General features: G+C 42.5%; 1 protein-coding gene across 1 annotated transcript in view; it reads right to left on the bottom strand.

The window, feature by feature from the left end:
* The window catches only part of LOC146020420 (coiled-coil domain-containing protein 14-like), a 193,849-nt gene that overhangs the window by 36,082 nt on the left and 130,076 nt on the right, over positions 1-27,691 (bottom strand). The window contains exon 3 of the mRNA XM_083153541.1: positions 10,487-10,520. Coding sequence (XP_083009667.1) covers positions 10,487-10,520 — 34 coding nt within the window. The remainder of the gene's footprint in view (positions 1-10,486; positions 10,521-27,691) is intronic.

The raw sequence follows: 27,691 nt of genomic DNA, 5'->3' as shown, positions 1-27,691 counted from the left end.
TTCGTACCCGTACTCACAGTCGGTAAGGCAAGGTCACTCTCATCAAGGTATCTTTTCACGTGTAGTTTTATTTCCAATAAAAAAATTCCAATATAAACTTTTTTGAATACAGAGGTTAATTAAAAAGCGGATGAGAGTGGTTAGTTTTCAGACATCACTGTGATTCTTAGGAGGGATCAAATCCGGATAACACCCACCAAGTTCAACACAGGGTAACTGGTCACTTTACCTACCTCTCTCCGTATGTCACACACTTATGCCTGGATCAACATGTTTCGAGAGGTAAACTCTCTTCCTCAGGATGCCAGGCTAGTGTGTATGATGAGCTCCTTATATCCTCCCATCTACTTCCGGTTGCGGGTGCCGCGTACCGGAAGTGATTTTATGTTTATTAAACGTTAATATAAATAGACCCCAATGGCCATATTGTCAAATATAACAATACCCTAAACTCAAAATTGTCTCAAAATTGTCTGTATAGTCCCCCAGGCTGCGGGGGAGCGGCCGAATATCGTACCGCTGACCGGAAGTTCCCTCGGCAGCGCCGGAAGTGCAAATGCCGCGATCCCGGATGTCAGCTGTCAGGAGCAGATCGCGTTGCTGTGTGAGGTTCCATCATACTACACCCTCCGGCTTCGTTTGGCGGCGGAAGTCGTCGTCTAGCCGGCGGAAGTGGTCATTACATTGAGTGAACGTGTATCTGCAGCTTCTGTGGCTGGGAGCCTGTTATACTTGTACATGATGGCTGATGGATTTTCTCCGATATATTTTCTGTGCTGTAATGTCATTCAATAAAGAATGTGATAGTGAGAAGAGCAGATTCAAACGGAGTGTGTTAGAAGATTGAATAGACTGAAAATAAAATAAAAAAAATATAAAAATATAACAATGGAAAAAATAGAATAAATTACAAATAAAAATAAAAATAAAAATAAAAATATTTTTATTTGTAATTTATTCTATTTTTTCCATTGTTATATTTTTATATTTTTTTATTTTATTTTCAGTCTATTCAATCTTCTAACACACTCCGTTTGAATCTGCTCTTCTCACTATCACATTCTTTATTGAATGACATTACAGCACAGAAAATATATCGGAGAAAATCCATCAGCCATCATGTACAAGTATAACAGGCTCCCAGCCACAGAAGCTGCAGATACACGTTCACTCAATGTAATGACCACTTCCGCCGGCTAGACGACGACTTCCGCCGCCAAACGAAGCCGGAGGGTGTAGTATGATGGAACCTCACACAGCAACGCGATCTGCTCCTGACAGCTGACATCCGGGATCGCGGCATTTGCACTTCCGGCGCCGCCGAGGGAACTTCCGGTCAGCGGTACGATATTCGGCCGCTCCCCCGCAGCCTGGGGGACTATACAGACAATTTTGAGACAATTTTGAGTTTAGGGTATTGTTATATTTGACAATATGGCCATTGGGGTCTATTTATATTAACGTTTAATAAACATAAAATCACTTCCGGTACGCGGCACCCGCAACCGGAAGTAGATGGGAGGATATAAGGAGCTCATCATACACTCTAGCCTGGCATCCTGAGGAAGAGAGTTTACCTCTCGAAACATGTTGATCCAGGCATAAGTGTGTGACATACGGAGAGAGGTAGGTAAAGTGACCAGTTACCCTGTGTTGAACTTGGTGGGTGATATCCGGATTTGATCCCTCCTAAGAATCACAGTGATGTCTGAAAACTAACCACTCTCATCCGCTTTTTAATTAACCTCTGTATTCAAAAAAGTTTATATTGGAATTTTTTTATTGGAAATAAAACTACACGTGAAAAGATACCTTGATGAGAGTGACCTTGCCTTACCGACTGTGAGTACGGGTACGAATCCCAATTCCTTTCCTGTTAAAAGAAACCTAGATGTGTTTTATACCAACCCCACATTCTGTGAGTTTGGTACGCCTTTCAACTATCATACATCAAAAATCAGTACTATACCTCTAGGTGCACTGATACAAAAGCCTAACAGCCCTTCACATTGCCATATTTTCTTCATTTTTCATATTCCGACGCTTGGAGAGCGACACAAATCTGAGGAGAAAAACGGGAAGTGGAGCACGCGAAAACACAGAACAAAATCAGGGAAGTAGACACCACTTTCATACTCCTTATACCAATACGCCTAACTGTCCAAAGTGAAAGGGAGCGCCCAAATATCTATACCACCCATCCTATCTAGCCTTTCTGTTTTCGGGGGTATACTTTGGGAAACCCCTCAAGGTATAGATTAGGCAGATCCCTAGTAGAGGCGCTACGTTACTCTACTCAAACTACAAAAAGACATATCCAGTTACCTTCCCAAAAGGTAGAGTTCGAGCGAAACTATGTTTGGACACCGAGGCAGTAGAAAAGAAGAATTGGAAGATGTATTCAAAATCCGAACTGACGAAGATGACACAGTAATGACAAATGAAAAACTCAAACTTGCCATGCAGAAATTAGAAGTTTGGCTAATTAAAGAAAATAAACTGTGGTGGGAGGTCGCCACACTTGAAAAATATATGGCCGAACATATCATTCCCAAGGGACTCCGTATGAAAAAAGAACCATCATTTCAAGATCAGACAGAAGAGTTCTTTAAGGAATGGAAAAACATCTTGAACATCTGTTCCTTCTCATTAATGGAACTAGTATTAAAAGAACAAAGGAGGAAACTGAAGGAAGTATCAGAAAGAATTGACACCCTACAAACGCTCATGGAGCCTTTCAGCACCATGTCAATGTATCCAGATTTAGAGAAAAAAATAATAGACAAAATAGATAGGAACACAAAGATTATTACCAAGAAAAACAAAAGAAACTACAGAGAGATTTCAATTATTACAAATTCGGGATACAGAAAGATCACAAAAATAAAAAACAAAAAGAACAAAAAAATGAACGAAAAACAAACTATACCCAAGACGACCATCGCCATACAAAAAACTTCCATCATCAAGAAACTACGCGAAGACGTTTTTACGAAGAAAGAACCAAAACTCAATCAGTAACTCACCAAAACTTCAAAAGATACTCCAACTATCAAGATTGGAAAAATCACCAAAACCATCCACATGGAAGGCTACCTCAACAAACCTACGGAAGATCCCAACAACAATACAAACCTAGAGAAAACCATTACCCTACATGAGAACATTATCAGAATCAACCATACAGAACACAACGAATAAGCGGGAGATATGAACAAAGAAAACAAAAAATATCACCACCTCAAACCACACGATATAGAGAAATTCGGAAAAATCTAAGAAAAAGTCCAGCCACCTCAGAGAGGATAGAAAAAATAGAAAAAAGGAAAAACGGTACTCTTTACCTATCACGGCGCCCATCGCGGGCATCGCGGGTACATTTATGTCTGGCCGCGACGCGACCGACGCGATGCCCGCGATTTCCCATTGAAACCCATGTTAAACATGGAAATCGCGTCGGTCGCGTCGCGGCCGGCCATAAATGTACCCGCGATGCCCGCGACGCGATGCACCCGATTTCCCATAGCAATCAATGTTAAATGGCCCGACCGACGCGATTTTACTGTTAAATGCCTCAATGGACCCGATGTGGCCATAGGAAACAATGTTAAATGGGCCACAGAGGCCAAATAGGCAACCTTGACTGGGAAATGGCCCCCCCAATTGTTACCGCCACCCCACGATCAACGTCAACCCGAAGCGTGGCGAGCGCAGCGAGCCCGCGAGGGGCGGCGGTACGCGTCCTCCGACCTTTTCATACCCCCACTATCCACGTCGGCGTGGAGTTGAGAATAGAATAGTGTGGCGAGCGCAGCGAGCCACCGAGCCCGAAGCGTGGCGAGCGCAGCGAGCCCCGCGAGGGGACGCGGATACCTTCACAGCTATACGCGTCCCCTCGCGGGCTTCACAGGTGTCCATGGCGACGCGGACACCTGTGAAGCCCGCGAAGGGACGCGTTTACCTGTGAAGGTATCCGCGTCCCCTCGCCACGCTTCGGGCTCGGTGGCTCGCTGCGCTCGCCACACTATTCTATTCTCAACTCCACGCCGACGTGGATAGTGGGGGTATGAAAAGGTCGGAGGACGCGTACCGCCGCCCCTCGCGGGCTCGCTGCGCTCGCCACGCTTCGGGTTGACGTTGATCGTGGGGTGGCGTAAACGATTGGGGGGGCCATTTCAGAGTTCAGGGTAAGTATTTGGGCTCTAAGGCCCATTTAACATTGTTTCCTATGGTAAAATCGGGTCCATTCAGCCATTTAACATGAAAATCGTGCCCATTTAACATTGATTCCTATGGCAAATCGTGGGCATCGCGTCGCGGCCATAGTGTACACATTTATGGCCGGCCGCGACGCGACCGACGCGATGTCCATGTTTAACATGGTTTTCAATGGGAAATCGTGGACATTGCGTCGGTCGCGTTGCGTCCGGGCATCTTTAGCCCGCATACGACGCGACCGACGTGATTTTTTACCTCACGATGCCCACGATCTTGATCGTGGGCATCGTGAGGTAAAAAATGCTAGGTAAAGAGTATGCCGTGCTAGGTAAAGAGTACCGGAAAAACATACGAAATGTCAAGAGAGACGTAGCAGAAGTGGCAGGACCTAGCCATGAGAATTTGGGACACACTACCAACATAACCCCCACCCAAACAATGTCTCCTTTTTTAGAACGAAGGACGGCATTGTTGAGGAGGAAGAAAAAAGGAGAGGAAGAAGAAGCAAAAAGAAGAAGAAGGAAACTAAGCTTCGCCTAAAGACAACTCGTGGAAAAAGGGGAGGAAAGGACTCAAAGAAGAACTATACAAAAAGAAAAAGGCTACATAAAAGAAACACTATCAAAATCTCCACAACAATTCAGCAACCCACCATTTTCAATCTAAGTGATCGACCATTGACCAATACAGAAGAACAAATCCTTATAAAGGGCCTCAAATATGCTCCCACTTCAACAACAGACCCCAGAAATTCTTTGCTAAAAAGGAGTTAGAATCAGAAAGCAGAATGTTAACAGAAAATATGGGTGAAGAACCATCAGAAGAAGAAACGATAGAATCATCGAAGCTAAAGAAAAAAATCAAAGTTCTACCCCACCTTTATTAAAGGACACTTTATAGAAACATTCAGCAAAGTTGTCATCAATGATTTAGAGAAATTAAACACTGTCCGCAATAAGAAAACAAAATCAAACCTAAGCAGAAGAGAAGTCGATGCAATTAAAAAACTGGGAAAAGAGAAGAACATCGTGATAAAACCTTGTGACAAGGGAGGAGGCATAGCAATAATGAATAAAGATAATTATACAGCAGAAATACATAAACAACTTGACGATCAAACCACCTACAAAAGTCCGACCCAACTACAAAAAGCAAAGGATATTTTAAAAAACTCATAGACAAACACCTTCAAAGTAAAGGTATTACTAAAACAGAACATGAATTCATCAACATTGAAGACGACGTGACACCAACTATATACGTGTTGCCCAAATTACACAAAGATATACGAAAACCCCCAGGAAGGCCAATAATAGCTGGCAGTAATTCATTGACATCTAACCTCTCAGCTCTAGTTGATGCAATACTACAACCGCTTGTCATAAAGAACCCAGCCTATTTAAAGGACACGAATGACGTTCTAAATCAACTACAACAAGAAACGTGGAACGAACAAAGAATATTAGGCACAGGAGACGTCACGTCTTTGTATACAAGCATTGCACATGTAGACGGCCTTAAAGCGGTTGAATATTTCCTGGAAAAAACGGATCATTCTCCGGCTAGAAAAACATTCATCTTGGAGTCAATTTCATTCATACTCAACAATAACTTCTTCTATTTCGAAGGAAAGTACTATTTACAAATAAGAGGCACGGCCATGGGGACAAAATTTGCCCCAAGCTATGCGAACTTGTTTATGTCACATTGGGAAGAAGAGAACATCTATCAAAGCATAGCTTGGGGAACCAAATTGGTCAAGTGGAAACGCTATATTGACGACGTGCTCCTTATATGGGAAGGTGAAGAAACTGACCTACAACTATTTACAGATACTCTCAATCAAAATAACCTAACATAAAACTCTCTTTCTGCATCAGCAAAACAGAAATCAACTTCCTTGATCTCACCATTTACATTGAAGAAAACAAGATACAAACGAAGACATACCACAAACCCACAGACGTTAATACATTCATACCCATAGACAGCCAACATTACCATCCATGGCTACAAGGAGTTCCAAAAAGCCAGTTTCTGCGCTTAAAAAGAAACTGTAGCGATGAAAACATCCTCCGTGCACAAACGCAAAAGATGAAGGAAGACTTTCTCGCCAAAGGATATAAAGACAATATTCTAGATAATGTAATAGAAGAAATCAACCAAAAAGACAGAAATGACATTCTTCAAAATAACAGAATGAAAAAAGAGAACAATAATAAGGAGTCCTTCAAATTCGCCTTCTTCACCAAATTTGACCAACAATATAAACAAGTCGAACACATCTTTAAAAAGAACTGGCACTTACTACAACAGGATCCCATTCTTAAAGATCTTATCCCTTCAAAACCAAAATTTATCTATAGAAAAGCCAAGAACTTGAAAGATCATCTAGTGAAGAGTGCATTACCGGAAGATTAACATATCACAGACTGCGTATGCAGACTCTAGATATCTAGCACCAAAACCAAACTAAGGAAACACCTCCTGATAATTTTCAAATTAAAACTCAACCAGTGAAAAATCTCCCACCATGACGACTTTTAGCTTGGCCAAAGACCTAGAAAGCAGGAGAGAGAAGATTAGGAGTGATATGGACTCCATCTTCTCAGATACATCTGAAAGAATGGGAGGACCGTCCCCCAATTGGTCAGATGACTTATTCTCACTTAAACTTGCGTTAATGAAACAAAGCAAGACCATATGGAATAAGACGACTTTTGATAATTACTTGAAGAGTAATTTGATCCCAAGGGGTCTCAGACCCAAGGTCTTCCCGGCCTTTGATCTAGCGAACGACACTCTGAAAAAAGAGTGGGAGATGACACTCTTGCAATGTTCAAAGGACCTCATCAAAATCCTCATAAAACACGATGAAATTGTACTTACTAAACTATCAGAGGAAATTTCAATATTAGGGGAAAAATTGAGACCATTCGAAACATCAGATCAATTTCTAACCCGTTATGAGAAATATAAAAAAGAAATTGAGAGTTACGAACTTGAGATCATAGAGAGGAAGAAGAGGAAATTTCAGCGAGACAAAACTGATTTCCAAACTAATAAAATCTTTAAATGGAATAATAGAACGAATAGACCACAAAATAGAAGTGGCAATACCTCCAACTACAGTACGTCTGAACCAGACTCCTCAGACAATGATACCATCAACGACAGAATCTCACGTCTCAATTTTTTAGGGGCAGGCCGCAACCCAGGCAGAGACCCTGGAGAAAGATTAGGAGGGGCAAGGGGGGGGGAGGAAGAAGAAAGAGAGCAGCTCCAGAATGGAGAGAGGAAACAAGGGAACGGAGGAGATTCAGGGAGTAATCCCACATAACCCGAACCCGAATCCAGACCCATCAACCTCCCTAAAAATTGTGAACCTTACCGAAAGGATTCTAACCATCGATGAAGAATCAATACTAAAACACGGTCTCTCTTTCTCACCCTCACCAGTATTGGATAGGTTTGACATTGAGAAGGATTTAAATCTCTTCACTCGCAAAATTCTGTTGAAGAAATTCTTCGCACAGCAAAAGCTGCAGAAAGAGACAAACCTATACCAAATCCACAATTCGGGTAATATGACAGCGATCTCATCCAATCAGGATGAAATCGAGGCTCTCGATATGGAAGACCAAACAGCCATCCAAATATTGATGGAATTGGCATCAGAAGATCAAGATGAACCTCCAGATCCAACACTGTCAAACCCCTTCCCCTCAAAACCTGAACCATTTGATCAATTAAAGATAAAAAAGAAATCGACCTTCTTCCCAGATCCAAAGATCTGCCCACAAGTCACTGTCTTCCAAACCCTAGTATCACAGGAATTCAATAAACTTCATATGCAAAAACACAGAACTGCAAGCAACATCAATGCAGCAGAACACAAAGCTCTGAAGGATATTGCCACATGGCATGATACTATAATAAAACCTTCGGATAAGGGAGGGAATGTAGTATTATGGCCACGCAACCTGTATATACAGGAATTGGAAAGACAACTTGGTAACACCACCTGTTACAAGAACCTTATCTTCTGCCCACGTATTGATTACCTACGACAATATAACAATCTAATCGAATCCGCACACAACAACAAGATCATCTCAACAAATGACTTTAAGTTTTTACAAGTGGAAAACCCAAAAACTCCGACCATCTATCTACTCCCCAAAATACATAAAAACCCCAAGGTTCCCCCGGGAAGACCAATTGTATCGGGGAAAGATGGTCTAACTGAAAAACTAAGTATTTACGTTGATCAGTACCTCAGAAAGCATGTGGTAACTTTACCATCTTACTTACGTGACACGATGGACGTACTGAATAAATTGGAACATCTAACAGCCAACAAAGACACCTGGCTAGTGTCATGTGACGTTGAGAGCTTATATACGAGCATTAGCCACCAACATGGCATCAGCGCCACCAAATACTTTCTTAGTATGGAAGCTAATCATGACTTCAACGACATTCTGATTGACTCTCTCACATTCATCTTAACCAAGAATTATTTTGTCTGCAACAACTCCCACTACCTCCAGGTACGGGGCACAGCTATGGGGACGGCTTGTGCCCCGACATATGCCAATCTGTACCTGGGGTGGTGGGAAAGAGAGACGGTTTTCCACGAATCACTGGCGATCTATACTGACAGGATCCCACTATTCTTACGTTACATAGATGACATCTTGTTTCTGTGGGAGGGAGATAGAAAAGACTTGGACCAATTCATCTCACAGCTAAACAACAATGATTTGAATTTAAAACTAACGTATGAGGCCAGTCAACATCAGATTCACTTTCTCGATCTAACCATTGCAATTGACATCGAAGGCAGGATTGTCACTGATATGTACAGAAAAACAACAGCAACAAACAGTGTTTTACATGCCAACAGTGCACACTTGCCGAGCACAATAAAAGCTATCCCTAAGGGGGAGATGATAAGAACAAAACGAAACTGCTCCGACCCCCACACTTTCAATCAGAGGGAAAAAGAACTGTCACAACGCCTCATTGAAAGAGGATACAGCAGGAACCTTATTAAAAAGTCACGAAAATCCATCGAAAATACATCTCGTGAATCCCTGCTTACCCCCAAAAGAAGAGAGACCAAAGAAGAACCTGTACGGTTCATTGGTACTTTTAATAATCATTGGAGGGAAGTGCGACAGATATTACAAAAACACTGGGCAATCCTGCAAACAGATAATGATCTGAGAGAAATTCTGCCACCAACAGTACAAGTCAGCTGGCGACGAGCCAAAAACATCGGAGATCGCTTAGTACACAGCCATCTAACAGAACCACCACAGAAACATGTCATGAAACAAGGATCCATGAAATGCGGACGGTGTAAGGCATGTAACTACATGATACCCAAACAAGCCTACACCGACAAATTTGGAAGAACATGGAAAATAAATGAACTAATTACATGCACCACAATAGGAGTCATTTATCTCCTACAATGTCCATGTGAAAAAACATACGTGGGTAAGACCAAAAGACCCTTAAAGGTCCGGATATTAGAACACATTGGTTCAATCCGGAATGCTGTAAAGGACATGGCCAAATTCAAAAAACTCACGCCGGTAGCCAGACACTTCTGGAGATACCATGAAAACAACCCCGTGGGCCTTAAAGTATTTGGCATGAGACACACCTGGATGGGAATCAGGGGAGGAGATCTTGACAGGGAATTACTCAAAGCAGAAACCAAACTCATTTTTCTCATGGATTGTCTACAACCACAGGGTTTAAATGAGTATAACAGCTACACACCCTTCTTGTAGAAAACCATTGATTCCATTCACTCCCCCTTACTCTCTCCCTTCTCTACCGTCTCCCCTTCCCCAGCCCTGGAATATCAATACCGATACCACAATAACATCACCACACTATAGGTTTTTTTTGGCATCAAAGTCACACACCGTCCAACAAAGACAAATGTGACAGATAGATGCACATATTGAAATATCCTCTCCCACTCCTCGAATATACTGAAATAACCAAGTATATATCAAGAAAAGATTCTTGATATTCTCAAGCACAACAAAGGAATCATCAAAAAATACTTGGACCTTGGATCCATATACCCTCTAAAAGGGATCAATAGATATTAGAGGCACCAATACTATAGTGCCCGAGACCACCCTTGGACCATGGAATAAACCATGGAACATAACAACTATACCACACCTTTTTCCATAATCATCTGAAAAAGATTCAGCTTGAAATTAACCACATCACTTACCTGGTATATACCCGGACTTCTGAAACATCGAGACCTGTTAGACAAGAGATTAAAACACAGCTTGAAATTTCAATATAATTAACAACAGCATTCTTAGAATAACAGTATATATATTGGAATTGGAGACAATAATTACCTGGATCCATCAAAAATTACCCCATGAATTAATGGCCTCACCTGGACAAAGAACAATAACTAATATGGATATATAACATATCACATATCTCACCCACGCCCATAATAGGAGCACAGATTTCCATTCTTCCCTACATGTCACTCACGATGTACACAGCCATGCATCAACCCATCTATTTCCCAACTTAATACAGTGATGATACTCACTGGGTACCACTTATCCCAAAATCACTTATTCTCCTTTGCAAGGTCCTACGTTTATTTTTCATACAACGACTTCCACACATTGCTAACTTATTAGATTCTTATACTCACCCTATATGGATATTTAATAAATTTCTACACTTATGGTTTTCCACTTCAATTCCCTTTTTTGTGCACATTTATCACATGTATTCACTTATTTATTTATTTTTATTTTTATTTCATATCCATTTACAGAATTTAGCCAACGTATTAGTTATAAATCTCATATCCAAATATAGGAGAAGACACACTACCAAATCAACCAATTATTTATTAGTGCTCCAATACACTAAGATACACCAATCCATGAAATTCTAATAGGATACCCTGGTGTGAATACACCACACGAATATAACAAAGGATGTTATAACATATGCTGATAACAGGGTCTCAACCCGGAATCACCATAAGTATAAACATAAACCAGTGGAGCATTTACAAAATAAATGTCAGGTCCCAATATTAAGTGGATATGTAACCAGGCAGCCGATTGATACATGGAAGAAAATACAGGTCATTAAAACATAAACAGAGGTCGTTTCATAACATCTTTAATCCAAGTATTATGACATATGCTTGGTACAGGGTTCAACCCCGGACAGCATATGCCAAGACTAACGCGTCCAACGACTCCTGATTGGCCCGGCTAAGACCATGTGACGCGCGACGCAGGTCACGTGACCGCCGCAATGACGTCACAACGCGGGGACGCGAGTGAAAGGGCGGAAACAAGCCCATAGAGCGTCACAGTACCCGGATGCTCATTGGTCAATTTCTGACCGTGGCCCCAAACGGACGCACTGATTGGCGGACCGTATGAATAAATAGGACATGGGGGAGAACACTCACTGGTTAGCTTGAAGAAGCCAGTGCGAAACACGTGTTCTAACATGTTTATATAGTGCTAGACAGTGGATTATATGTGTGTGGAGGGGGAATTATGCCCAAGTTATACTGTTTAAAAGATTTGTCTTTCTAAAGCTCATACTCGCTGACCCAGTTTTGTCACTGATATCTGTGAATTGGTCACCACACCAGTAGGTGGCAGTATTATACTGTGTATGGTAGACTAAAAATATCAAGTGAACATCAAAGGGAAACCAACAGCTCCTTAACATATGTGATATATGTATATACACAAAAAAACGCTACAGTTGCAGTATATCCTAAAGATCCAACCTGGTTACATAAAACCCTGTATCAAATCGGTTTCCATAATAGCAGGTGTTACTATAAACACTGCATATTAAAATCCAGGAAATAACTGGAGATCAAAACCAATACCAGCAGTCTATATATTCAGTAATACCCCGTTCTCATTGCCTAAAAAACCCGGGTATTTGGCAGGGCGAGCGGTAATTTCCCGTGTCGTGTCTCAGTGTGAACGCGTCCTTTTGAAATTCCCGGGTGTTATGCCCCGGGAATTACACACGGGTTTTTTGCAGGGTTTTTCCTGGGTAAAACACGGGTGTACTTCAGTCTGAACAGCGCAGACACGGGTTTTTCAAACATGATGGAAAAAAAGAAGCTCATTGGCGGATGTGATCATGTGACGTGTGACTGTGGATATCCACGATGCAGGAAACCAGCGATGATGTCGTCCAACCTTTGTCCTTGAGGTAAGGTGATGAAACGACGGTAAAGTCCTTCCAGCAAAGCCTGCGTCACCTCATGGACTATAGTGCATACAGTGGATCTCCCCACTCCAAACAAGCAGGCGACTGTGCGGTATTCTCCCGGTGTAGCATACCACCATAGCGCTATCGCTAGTCTCTTTCTAGGTGAGATGGGTATTCTGCAGTTTGTGGTCTGTCTGGAAAGTGCAGGGGTTAGAAGGTCCAGCACATACTGAAAGGTCCCACGTGACATGCGAAAATGCTCCATCCACTGGTCATCCTCATAACCCTCCACTGTAGACCAAAATACCTCGCCATGAGAGCAGTCTCTGGTCCACATTCGCCGGGTACTGGATGTGCTGAACCTCAATATGGAGGTAACGCTGGAGGTGATGAAAGCTCTTCTCCTTCGCACATAATGAAGGCGAGCACTGTCTCTCTCAGCAAGAAATTGCGCTCTCCTCCTCTTCAAAGTGCATTGTGCAAGGTAGCACAATGTAAGCAGCTGCAGCAAGCTCTCATTTGCTGCATGAAACAGCAAAATGGTGCAAAACAAAAGCATCTCATCAGCCATGATTCCAGCAATGCAGTGTGCTTGGAAAAAACAGGCCACTTTATATGACATCATCCTCAGCCAGCCAATAACAGCTGCTTTCTAAAACAGCCAATCACAGCTACTTTTTCAACAGCCAATCAAAGCTGCTTTTATATTCACACACTTGTTGGCAGGGCAGACCAGGGGAAGCAGTGTGAACGCGTCATACACGGGAATTTCCCGGGTTTAAGGTGCTGTATGAACGGGGTAGAAAAGTATCCATTCTCTGTGCCCCGCCAAAAACCCGGCAAGAAAAACCCGGGATTTTGCAGGGGCGGCAATGAGAACATGGTATAATAGAGAAATAAAGTAGCGCTTACCAATGAGGAGTATTCAAAAGTGAAAAAAATTTAATAACAAATATGATATACACAATTCATATTAACATTTGAACAATAAAATGGTACCATATAATATGGGGGAAAAAATAAAACATAAAACCTTTCAGGGCCCTCAATAAATGCCGATGTAGTTGAGATAAAAGTGAAACAGGATCCGCTCCTATTTGTGCCGTCTAAATACAGTCCCGAATGGAACGGTGGAGTCCTTTTTGACTGGGGGTGTTAGGGGTTTTCCACTGGATTCAATAGTACACAAATAGATGAAGGTATAGTTACCACTGTGTATCCCTTTGGAGATTTATATCCATATAGGACTGCTGTAGTAAGCTGTTTTCTCCGTTTGAAGGGAGGAGGCAGATGGATTTTCCTCCTAGGTTGGAATCACGATGGATGTGGAAAAAACAGGGTGGCAATGTCCCGGACAAATAAGTTTCCAAAGGTGGGGATTGAAGACGGCTGGTTGGATCCTGATGCATGCAGAGTAACAATGGCAGTGAGGGGCTGTGAGAGGGAGCAGCTTCCAACGCGTTTCACTGCCTCTAGGGGCAGCTTTTTCAAGGAATATGTGTGTATATCATATTTGTTATTAAATTTTTTTAACTTTTGAATACTCCTCATTGGTAAGCGCTACTTTATTTCTCTATTATTGCTCTCTTTTTTTAGGGACCTACTCAGTCCCTCTAAGTAGCAGCTTTGTTTGACATCCACCCCATATACAGCGCCCTCGGACTACCCCAGGGTGGTCCTTTTGTTTCTTGTCTATATATTCAGGCTGCATTGGAAAATAATAACACTGCAAACCTAGCTTAGTATATAAGATCAGCCCTACCCTGTGGCAAAATTAAAACATATACCACGGACTGTTAGAGTTTGGAATAATTCCCCCAAACCAAGGGTCATTTGAGGTCCAGTATAGTTACACGGAATGGAGTACTAACAAGCCAACATTGGCATTAAATTCCTATATACCGTGGAATTTGGAGATATATATCTCGAGCTTATAAACAGACACCACACCATATAGCCAGGTCTGCCTATATTTTTAAACAACTATATACACTTATTTCTATCTTTTGTCACTAAATGTATGTATGTATTATATGTAAAAAAACCTTTTAACCTCTTCTATTTCGCCATACTATAGTGGGTATTTCCTGAATCCCAACCCAAATAAAGATTAAAAGGATTCCCCACTCAAGATCTAATACAAATCATGAATCATTAAGATTAAATAAATAATCCAGCTTCGATAAGGTGTGCATCCGCCACGACTACTTTTTCTCTTTTTCCTGTAACCATTACCGGAAGAAGGAAGATCGACCATACGCACAAAAGGTTTCCACCGTTGTGGAATGTGCATGGGATGCCGACATATTACAGGAGAAACTTCGAAAACCACAGAAGTCACAGTGAACCAAATAATGTTAAAAATAGAGAACTTTATCACATGTGAAACGTCTAACGTTATCTATCTAGTGGAGTGCACATGTGGACTCTGCTATATAGGGAGAACCACCCGACCACTAAAAGTTCGAATTTCAGAACATCTAAGAAATATAAAAAAAAGGATTATTAACCCATAATTTATCCAGCCATTTCAAAACAAAACACAGCTGTTCAACAAGCCAAATAAAAAAATTCCTAGGAATCCAAAAAATATCAAACACTTGGAAGGACAGAAATATCGAAAGGAATCTTGCAAAGGCCGAGATGAAATTAATTTACAAACTCAAAACACTGTCACCGACAGGCCTTAATCAGGACTTTGAACTTAAATGGTTCCTATAACAGAAATCACTAACATTTATTTTTTGCCCCAAAATCAAATGATCTGATCCCAATTACCCGTTTCACATTTCCATTTTTTCTATTTCGACCATTACTATCATTTATTCAATCATCCATTTCAAATAATTGTCCCTTCAATTTCCATTTATTTATATATTTTTCCGCATATATTTTTCATACATTTTATATTTTTATTTATACTTTTCCATACTTTTAATCATATTTCCAAATTTTTTTATTTTTATTTTTATTATTTATTATTTATTATTTTTTATTTTTATTTTTTATTTATTTTTTATTTTATTTTATTTTTATTTTTGTTTATTTTTATTTATATTTTTATTTATTTTTATTTATATATCTTTTATATTTTATATTTTATTTTTTATTTTATTTTATTTTATTTATATTCATTTCTATTATAGTTCATTTCATCAAATATATGTATTTTCTATTTTCATTTTTCCTATTTTCATATTTTCATTTTTTTCATATTATCATTTCAATTTTATTTTTATTTTTATTTTATTTTTATTTTTATTTGTAATTTATTCTATTTTTTCCATTGTTATATTTTTATATTTTTTTATTTTATTTTCAGTCTATTCAATCTTCTAACACACTCCGTTTGAATCTGCTCTTCTCACTATCACATTCTTTATTGAATGACATTACAGCACAGAAAATATATCGGAGAAAATCCATCAGCCATCATGTACAAGTATAACAGGCTCCCAGCCACAGAAGCTGCAGATACACGTTCACTCAATGTAATGACCACTTCCGACGCCTAGACGACGACTTCCGCCGCCAAACGAAGCCGGAGGGTGTAGTATGATGGAACCTCACACAGCAACGCGATCTGCTCCTGACAGCTGACATCCGGGATCGCGGCATTTGCACTTCCGGCGCCACCGAGGGAACTTCCGGTCAGCGGTACGATATTCGGCCGCTCCCCTGCAGCCTGGGGGACTATACAGACAATTTTGAGACAATTTTGGGTACTCTTTACCTAGAAGGGCGCCCATCGTGGTGATCGCGGGCATCGCGGGCAGTACATTAACATTAAATGTCCCCCCAAATTTGTAACGCCACCCCACGATCCACGCCAACCCGAAGCGTGGCGAGCGCAGCGAGCCCGCGAGGGGCGGCGGTACGCGTCCTCCGACCTTTTCATGCCCTACTATCCACGTCGGCGTGGAGTTGAGAATAGAATAGTGTGGCGAGCGCAGTGAGCCACCGAGCCCGAAGCGTGGCGAGCGCAGCGTGCCCCGCGAGGGGACGCGGATACCTTCACAGTTATACGCGTCCCCTCGCGGGCTTCACAGGTGTCCGTGGCGACGCGGACACCTGTGAAGTCCGCGAAGGGAAGCGTTTACCTGTGAAGGTATCCGCGGCCCCTCGCGGGGCTAGCTGCGCTCGCCACGCTTCGGGCTCGGTGGCTCGCTGCGCTCGCCACACTATTCTATTCTCAACTCCACGCCGACGTGGATAGTAGGGCATGAAAAGGTCGGAGGACGCGTACCGCCGCCCCTCGCGGGCTCGCTGCGCTCGCCAAGCTTCGGGTTGGCGTGGATCGTGGGGTGGCGTTAAAAATTTGGGGGGACATTTAAGGGTTAATTGTGCCTATTTGGGCTCTGTAGCCCATTTAACATTGATTCCTATGGTAAAATCGCGGGCATTGAGGCATTTTACATTAAAATCGCGGTCAATCATCCTTTTTAACATTGTTCCCTATGGGAAAATCGCGGTCATCGCGGGCAGCCGATTTTTATGTACCCGCGATGCCCGCAATTTTTTACCCCCGACGCCCGCGATTCCAATCGCGGGCGCCCTTCTAGGTAAAGAGTACCCAATTTTGAGTTTAGGGTATTGTTATATTTGACAATATAGCCATTGGGGTCTATTTATATTAACGTTTAATAAACATAAAATCACTTCCGGTACGCGGCACCCGCAACCGGAAGTAGATGGGAGGATATAAGGAGCTCATCATACACACTAGCCTGGCATCCTGAGGAAGAGAGTTTACCTCTCGAAATATGTTGATTCAGGCATAAGTGTGTGACATACGGAGAGAGGTAGGTAAAGTGACCAGTTACCCTGTGTTGAACTTGGTGGGTGATATCCGGATTTGATCCCTCCTAAGAATCACAGTGATGTCTGAAAACTAACCACTCTCATCCGCTTTTTAATTAACCTCTGTATTCAAAAAAGTTTTTATTGGAATTTTTTTATTGGAAATAAAACTACACGTGAAAAGATACCTTGATGAGAGTGACCTTGCCTTACCGACTGTGAGTACGGGTAAGAATCCCAATTCCTTTCCTGTTAAAAGAAACCTAGATGTGTTTTATACCAACCCCACATTCTGTGAGTTTGGTACGCCTTTCAACTATCATACATCAAAAATCAGTACTATACCTCTAGGTGCACTGATACAAAAGCCTAACAGCCCTTCACATTGCCATATTTTCTTCATTTTTCATATTCCGACGCTTGGAGAGCGACACAAATCTGAGGAGAAAAACGGGAAGTGGAGCACGCGAAAACACAGAACAAAATCAGGGAAGTAGACACCACTTTCGTACTCCTTATACCAATACGCCTAACTGTCCAAAGTGAAAGGGAGCGCCCAAATATCTATACCACCCATCCTATCTAGCCTTTCTGTTTTCGGGGGTATACTTTGGGAAACCCCTCAAGGTATAGATTAGGCAGATCCCTAGTAGAGGCGCTACGCTACTCTACTCAAACTACAAAAAGACTAACCCTTTTACTGTTCACCCCAAGCGGGGTATGGACAGATACTTGGAGAAAGCCTCTTCATCACAGACCAATACTCCATCTTCTGACCGAAACATGGGCAAGAACCGCCAAAAAACATCTACAGTGGTGTCTCCACCCTCTCCCCCTCTATTTTCCACAAATAGTTCCATTATGGAACAATCTGCCACCCCTCCACTGCCCTCCACCAGAGCTGGCCCTAGCCTAAATTACGCCCTAGGCAAGATTTTGACTGTTGCCCCCTAGCACCGCCACTAGTTCCGTCTCTGACCCTGCTCCCCTTTCCCAGCATCATCAACCCTCATCATAGCAGTCATCATTTTGGTGCTCCTATCCGCAATATTTTAAATAGAAACAGCGCACCCATTCGGTGCGGAGCCCAAACAGGGGTGTGTTCTTGCTGGGAAGGGGCATGGCCATACAATAGTACCTCCAATTCAAATTATGCCACACAGTAGTGCAACTTTATTCACATTATATCCTGCGATGGTGTCCCTTATTCACGTTACATCACACAGTAGTACCACTTTACCTTATGTACATTACTCCTCATATTATTCACATTATACCATTGGAAAAAAATCCTGAGAAAATATTGTATTTTAAGCACCTCCATGGCCACACTGCAACCCAGCATAAAGCAGGGTGTGCTGGGCAGAGGAGAAGAGCTGCAGCTGCTGCTGTCACTTAAGGGGACGGGGCCCGGGGCCCCCACTGGGCCCTTCCATCAGACTTTGGCCTTAGTAATTTGTACCCCCTACCCCTTTTTCTCAGCACCCCTGATAATACCACACAGTAATGGCCCTTACACATGACAAACCTTATTAATGTCCTTATAACCATAATGCCCCTTACACATTATGCCAACCTTTATTAATGCCCTTCATACACATAATGACACACATAATGCCCCTTACACATATGTCACACATTATTAATGCCCTTATACACATGACACACATTATGCCCCTTACACATATGTCACACATTATTAATGCATTTATACATGACACACATAATGCCCCTTACACATATGCCGAACACTATTGCACAACCAACCCACCCACAGACAGGACTCGCACAGCCGCTAACAGCCTCACTCACACACACAAAATAGGCATGCTGCATATCATTTTAATCAGCAGAAGCTGCTGATGCCCTTAGGCATTCCAAATGCCCTAGGCATTTGCCTAGTTGGCCTATGCCTAAGGCCGGCTCTGCCCTCCACGATACCTACTCCTGAAGATAATGCTAAGGTCACGATACAAATGTTAATGCCCTTGCTTGACAAAAAGTTCGAAGACTTACACACCAGACTAGAAACCTCCCTTACTAAAATTGACTCTAATACCTCTAGAATAGCAACTCTAGAGCAACGACTTAGTGACAATGAGGATATGACCCAGTCCATGCAGGCCACAATTGACCGCAGAGAACAAATAATCCAAACTCTCACGGCGAAACTAGATGACCTGGAGAACAGGAATAGGAGGAGCAATTTGCGCTTCATAGGTGTCCCGGAGGCAATACGTGGACCTCAATTAATAGATTTCATTACAATTAAAATTCCTACTGCATTGGGTGCGTATAGCCCTGAGGACCCTCCACAGGTCGAAAGAGCGCATAGAGTGGGCCCTGACAGGCAGGATCAGGCCTCTAGACCTAGACCGACGATAGCTAAATTTCTAGACTTTAGAGTAAAAGAAAAAATCCTGGCTGCCTACAGGGCCGCACAAACTCTCCAGGTTGAGGGTCACAAAATCCTGATTTTTCAGGATATTTCCACAATGGTTTCTCAGAAAAGAAAGGAGTTCTCCCCGGTTTGTAAAATCCTGATGGAACGTGACCGTAGATTTGCATTAATGTATCCAGCCAAACTGAGAATCATGGAAAATGGTAGACCCATTTTCTTCACTGATCCCGAAAGAGCTAAAGAATATCTCATGAGGGGACAACCTCGGTCTCCTGATCACCCTGAAGGGTAACAGTCAGAAAAATTCTATTATTCTAGGTTATAAGAATTAGAAGGGATTACAAGTGTTGAAGTTATCCTTCTGTTTTATTGTACTACTAAATACCCATAGGTCTGCATTCCTGGATGTGCTTTATTTTCCTACATTAGAGAAGGCCTATGGCCCTATGTTATGACAATACAAGTTAAGAGGTATAAAAATATTAAAATTGTTGTCAGAGAACCCCACCTAGAATGAGATGGGGTCCTCAGTTACAGTTAGTGGGCAATTATTGCCCGACAATTATCTTTTTGAAAATAGAAACAAACACCATGTAATTTTGTTGAGTGACTGTTTATTGTACATTTATCTTGAGGTTGTCAATCTCCTGAAAAGGGGGAAAGGAATTTTCAAAATGTGTCTTAAACTATTTAATATGTGTTGTGTACTATGGGTTCATCAGAAGCGCAGTGTCTCTCCCTCCCCATACCTTAGCAGATTGAAATCATGTCTGATCACGTAGGTTCTTTGGGTGGAAATAATCCCCCACCCCACCCCTCCTTAACATTGTCTTTTGGAATGTGAATGGCCTTAACACTCCAATTAAACGGAAAAAGGTAATAACCCACTTACGTAAATTGTCCACAGACATAGTATTACTTCAGGAGACGCATTGGCTAGCTAATGGGGAATCTACTCTAAGAGCCAGATGGATAGGGGAATGTATAACGGCATCGTACAGAACTAAATCTCGCGGAGTGGCCATCCTGCTACATAAAAATGTACAACATAAACTATTGGATAAGGTCGAGGACACAGAAGGCCGATACTTACTCCTTGATATTGAAATAGGGCATACAACTTACACTATTCTTAACATATACGCCCCTTATCTACAACCGGAACGATTCTTGACGAAATTGGTTCAACTAATTGCTGGTCGCACAATACATAAACTAATAATAGCAGGGGATTTTAATTCAGTAGCTGACCCAACAATAGACAAATCACCCCCTCTCCTTAGATCCCTGCCCCCCATCCTGGTATAATATACAAAACCTTAAGACAACCCTACAGCTTTGTGACCCATGGCGGTTGCTACATGATGGGGAAAAAACATATACCCACTTATCTAGAGCCCATCGATCCCTATCAAGAATTGACTTCTTTTTAATAAGCAACTCTCTGATGACACAGACCTGTTCCGCAACTATCAAAGATATATTAATTTCAGACCATGCCCCGGTAACACTGGAGCTGGAGAGGGAACCTGAGACGAAAGGTGATCGTTTTTGGCGCTTCCCAGACTACCTGGATAAGTCAGAAGATTTTAAGAGATTCTTGGCCTCATCTTGGAACAATTATCATGATGACAACATCGAACATTGGGAAGATGTGGTACTGTTCTGGGGAGCATCAAAGGCGGTCATGCGGGGTCAAATTATCCAGTATATCTCTAAACGGAAACGGGAGTCATCTAAGCAATATCATAAACTACACCAATCTGTGGTACAGGCCTTCAGACTATACCAGTTACAACCCACAGAAAATAATTTAGAAACATATACCCAACATATGAAAATGTTAGAATCCTTTTTGACGGCCCAAGCTAGAACAAAATTAGACTTTACTAAACAGAAATATTACAAATGGGGAAACAGATCAGGCAGACTGTTATCTCTAATGTCCAAACCTTATAGGAAACGTACTTTTATAACGACACTTAAAAACCCCACTAATGATCAAATTCTTACGTCTACCAAAAATATACAGGCCCAATTTCAAACTTATTATCAATCATTATATCAGGAATTCCCAGTACAAAAAGATAACCAGGAAGCCCTATTATCTCAGGCCAAATTACCAAAATTAACTCAGGAACAAAGAGAAGCTTTATCGAAAGAGATAAACACTGAGGAATTACATGAAGTTATTAGACGATTACTTTCCCATAAGTCCCCTGGCCCAGACGGCTATTCGGGGGCTTATTATAAGCTCTTGGAAATGGAATTAACCCCGACTTTACTTCAACTCTATAATACTATTCTGAGAGATAAACCGCAATTTCCCTTTTTTACAGACGCCTATACGTCCTTAATCCCAAAACCGGGCAAGGATCAAATGCTGGTAGAATCTTACAGACCAATATCTTTACTCAACATGGACCTCAAAATATTGACAAAAAAATAGCCAACAGGCTGCAACTAATAGTGCCTCAACTATTAACACAGCATCAAACAGGCTTCATAAGAGGTAGGCATTCTGTTAGAGCCATTAGAATGGCTATTGCAGCGGTGGTGGCGGGCACCCAGAGAGCCAACCCAGGGGGCATGTTGCTGAGTCTTGATACCAGCAAAGCCTTCGACACCGTAGCTTGGCCCCACTTGTTTAAGATATTGGAAATCAGGGATTTTGGGGACACATTCATTAATCTCATACGGTTTCTATACGACCGGCCATCCACATCCCTGCTCGTAAATGGGAAAAAAGGAACCCCAATAGTTATGCACAGAGGAACACGACAGGGGTGTCCTCTCTCTCCACTCCTGTTTAATTTTTGTATTGACCCGTTGTTCCGCATACTACAGACATGGCCCGAGTTCAAGGGGATGAAAATAGGCAGGACTGAGATTAAGCTCTCAGCGTTTGCGGACGACATATTGCTATATATCAATAATCCGGAAACGGCATTGGAGAAAATTCTGAATAAATTACGGGATTTCGAAGAGATCTCAGGATACTCAGTTAATCTCTCAAAATCTAAGGGTTTGTGTCTGCACCCTCGAATTACCATCCCAGGCTGGAGTCATAAGATTTCACTCCAATGGGCTACCTCCACGATAGATTATTTAGGCATTCACCTTCCCAAGAAAATAACAGACTTGTACAAATTTAACATCACCAAAGCTATACAGGACACACAAAGAGAGCTTGACGGATGGAAACATCTGAAGCTCTCTTATCTGGGTAGAGCCCATTTAATTAAAATGGTAACCTTTCCTAGATTGTTATATCAGCTTCAAGGCCCTTCCTCTCCTATTGACTCAGAGGGACGTCATAAACGTATTGAACAGTTATTTTAGAAAATTCATTTGGGGCCCTAAACGACCCCGAATTGGATTACACAAACTCCAACGGCCTTACTTTAACGGAGGCATTAATTTTCCGAACCTATTACACTATAACCATGCTTCTATTCTTAGATTTCTTAGAGATTGGATATGTGGCGAGGACCTATATGCAAATACTTCTGTGGAAAAATAATTCTTAAAGAACTGCAGCTTACCTGCGTTCCTACATGTGCCGGAGGGGGATATAGAGGACGGGGACCGTGCTAATCCACTACTGTGGTCCACTAGGCGTCTTTGGCATATCCTCCGCCACAGGTCCAACATTAATGCCTACAACTCCATTTTTCTCCCCTTCTTGGAGAATCCTGGTTTTCAGGGAGGCATGGCATCACAGCCATTTGTTTGGTTGAGGAAGGAAGGCCTGACAAGGGTAGGGGACTTTTTGGACATGAACTCCAAATTACCAATATCATACACACAAGCATCTCAGAATTTTCCTACATTGGGCCGATTCCCTATTGCATATATCCAGGCCAAACATTACGTCAGTTCGGTAATCCGGGGGTTCACGGAGAGGGATTGGCGTAACGACTTGGACAATATGCTTCTATCACAGCCAATGGAGAAAAAGGCTATTTCCACCCATTATTTATTTTTGAGACCTACGCTCAGGCATGAACAACAACAGACAGGTCTGGGGGCCTGGATCAAGGCCATGCCTACTTTAACACATGACAAGATATTACGCTCCATACAGACTTCTAGGAAACTTATGCCGGCTATGCAGTACCAAGAAATGTTTTTAAATATATACCATAAAATACATAATTCATTGCAGCATACCCAATGGTACTCGCTTCGGGTACTTTCTGGTGATCCCCCCGGTGAATATTGTTGACTAATCACGCTCATTGCTGTTCCCTACTGGACAATACATACTGATCTCAATCTTCCTTTCCTTTTCTGCAAGGAACATATTTGACACAAATGTATTGACATTGTAATTCCTACCTGTCATATAATGCTCATTACTTAAATGTACGTTTTATATGCCTCTGTACAATGGTGTTTAATAAAGTTTGGTTTAAAAAAAAAAAAAAAAACAGCAGTCACAGTCCACAAGACTAACATTCATAATTCAGATTCTTCCCACAGGTTTATCAGCTCTGCTCAACAAGAGACCAGGGAGAAAGATCCTGCCAAGCAGTGTCCTCTGCATCACAAACCGCACCCTCTCCTGAAATGCAGAGCCTTCAGAGAAAAGTCCCTGGAGAACCGTAAGGCCTTAAGAGAAAATGGTATCTGCTACAAATGCTGCTCTTATTTATCTCACCTCGCCAAAGATTGCAAGGTTAGTCCTAACTGCACAGAATGTCACAGCACAGGTCATAACACGGCTTGACACCCTGGACCTCCTTGGATCTTACAAAACAGCCACAGTGACACAGAGCATGGCGGGGAGCACAATGCAGAGCAAAAAGACACTAACACAGCAACACCAGAGATGACTGCACAATGTACTGAAGACTGCAAAGATGCCATAAGCAACAGATCTTGCTCCAAAATCTGTCTAGTCAGAGTCTACCCCAAAGGTCAACCAGGTAAAGCTGTCAAACTTTATGCAATCCTAGATGACCAAAGAAATGGGTTACTAGCCAGATCAAACTTCTTTGAGACCTTCAACATCAGAGGCCCCAGCACCCCTTACTCCTTAAAATCCTGTGCAGGGAGTTTTGAGACAGCGGAAGAAAAGCCACTGGCTATATAGTGGAATCCATAGATGGTAAGATATGTCTTCCCTTACCACCAATTGTGCGATGATATCCCAGAGAAAAGGTCTGAAATTCCTACACCAGATTTTCATCATTCACATTTAAAACGTATAACACATCTGATACCAGAACTGGACTCACAAGCCCAGGTAACTTTTCTCGCCGGGAGAGATCTCCTACGAGTCCACAAAGTCAGAAGTCAGATTAATGGTCCACACAATGCACCTTATGCTCAGCGTTTAGATCTAGGATGGGTCATAATAGGAGAGGTATGCCTTGGTAGTGTGCACAAACCAACTTCTTTCAATACCATGTTTACTTGCACTTTAGAAAATGGACGCCCTTCTGTTTTTCAACCATGTCACAACCACTTCCTCATTAAGGCACTACCACACTGTACTCCCATAGATTCTATAAGTGACAACCAGATCTGTGACAACTACCAAGATCATCTGAGATACACAGTTACCCAAAGAGCAAAAAGGGATGACCAAGTATGTCCATAGAAGACAAACTATTCTTTGAAATAATGGAGGAAGGACTAGTTAAAGACAATACCAACAGCTGGGTTGCACTAGGGTACCCATATATTTGTTAACACAACCAGTGAAAATATTGGGGTATCATAAGCGCATGAAACAACATTCATGAGCTGGCGTTCTATCCACGCCAGACGGATATCACAGTGATTTATAATTAGCAAAATTTGGTTGAAATTATCAAGTCATCAGAATCACATGAAATCACATTCACAAAATTACGTTCTATCAATGCCAAATTGATGTCGCAGCAACTGTAATTTGAGATGTGTAAGCAACAGTTTATTCCATGTGTATTTGCGGTGGGTAGAGAAAAGTAGGTAACAGTTGTATCTCTCTCCCATACGGAGGGAATTGGGTGGACAAGAAAAAGGAGTGATGGACAGAGAACAAGGGGGGGGGGGGTTTGAAAGGAGTGGGTGAGAGAGATGAAGTCAGGTTAGAAAGTCTCCCCACTAGGTCAGAATTGGTGATCCCAAACCGACTTTATATACTAATAGCATAACAGGGGTGCCTAATTAATATCTGGGAAGTCACCTTGCCCATTCAAAGAAGGTCCCCAAAACTTATGCCAGCTGCCACTATGTGTCTAATGGGCTTGTAGGTATTGTGGGGGATCACTGTCTCCTAGGGGATATAGAGAAACGTATAGGGACAGGCTCTGAAGTCTCCCTTACTGTAAGCGGCTGCTGCCCTGCTTTATATACCTTGTGGTCAGTGTAGAATTGTACATATGATATAGAGAGGTCAACCTTCTCTTTTAATGTATTTGCTACACTGTGCCAGCTGCCACCAACATATTTTTGATGGGCTCTTGTAGGTATGGTGGGTGACCGGGCTTAGGAAATGACAGGGAGAGCTAGTGAGAGCAAAGAGATGGGGTACTGCTGTCCTTGTTTATCCCGGGGACCCCCTGGTTAGATGTTCTCCAGTGCAGGGGAGAGACCTGGGACCTCCAAGGATGAGTGCTCCCAGATTGTGAGTAATGTGGTGGGGGTAGCTGTATAGTAAACAGAGTGGGTATAGGTGTGCTGCTTTCCTTCACTTGTAATGTGGTAAAGAGGTGGAGGATGAGTGGCACCTAGTCCCGTTGATATCCAATGAGGTAAAAGAGAGGGGATAGAATAAGGTGTGCAGATTTGTCTGCAATTGGAAGGAAGTAAATAGCAGAGCAGGGAGGGAGAGATACACAAAGAAGGGATTGTACCTGTCAGTGCACACTCGTGGCACTGTGTCAGGAACTTGTTACATGAGGTAACTGCTGCTGCTGCGAGAGGCGCTTGTAGTAAGCGTCACCTATTCCACGGCAACTAACGATCATTTCACCTGATGCAGAGGCTTTCTCAAGGCTTTCACCGGACACCGGAGCCAGGGATCGGGACCCAGGGACCTACCGACGGGATCAAGATAGGTAAGTATCAGTATGTGTGTGTTATGTATGTATTAAAGTTTTATTTTTCTGGTGTGTCAGTGTGTATTTATTTAACTATTTTTTTTAACTATGCAAATACAAGACCCAGCGGGCCCTTTAATGCCCCGCAGGCTGGGACTCCAAGTCCCAGCTTGCGGGGGAGGCTTGCTGGGACTCATAGTTCCACAGTTTAAAACAATAGTTTTTAAATCTATTTTTTTTACACTGAATCAGCCCGGTGGCCACCGCACAGGGCCACCGGGGACAGCACCAGGCTTCAGCCTGGTCAGGTAAGTCCTGGAGGGGGGGACCCCTTTATTGGGGGGTCCCCACTCCGCCAGGGCCCCTGGCCAGGCTGACTGGTCAGAGGGTTAATGCTTTGGCCGGGGGGACTTGTATAAAAAGTCTCCCCCCGGCTGTGGCATTACCCTGCTGGCTGGTTTGGCCTGGGGCTGGTTCTTAAAATACTGGGGACCCCTACTCATTTTGTCCCCCATATTTTGGGAACCAGCCCCGGACCTGGAGCTGGTTGTTAAAAATCGGGGGAACCCTTATTTGTCAGGTTCCCTGATTTCTAATTACCAACCCCGGCTCTGTCAGCCTGGTGCTGGTTACAGCTGTGGGGGGGACCCCACGCTGATTTTTGTTGGTACTGCTTTCCTAGCACGTCTCATTGATTGTATGCCTTAAGTTTAAGGTACTTAAGGCATACAGTACAATCAACACGATGGACCTGATTTTTTAATCTCATGGATCTTATGCATCCATAAGATGCATGAGATCCATGAGATAAAAAATTGTGAGCCCCCAATAACCATTGTTAACGCCACCAGCACTATCAATGCCAACCCGAAGCGTTGCGAGCGGCGGCGGTACGCGTCCTCCGACCTTTTCATACCCCCACTATCCACGTCAGGGTGGAGTTGATTTTATATAGTGTGGCGAGCCACCG

Source organism: Crinia signifera, chromosome 7, assembly GCF_055691185.1.
Source record: "Crinia signifera chromosome 7, ASM5569118v1, whole genome shotgun sequence".
Taxonomy (NCBI): domain Eukaryota; kingdom Metazoa; phylum Chordata; class Amphibia; order Anura; family Myobatrachidae; genus Crinia; species Crinia signifera.
The sequence above is the reverse complement of the archived record's forward strand: the minus strand, read 5'-3'. Positions and strand labels throughout refer to the sequence as shown.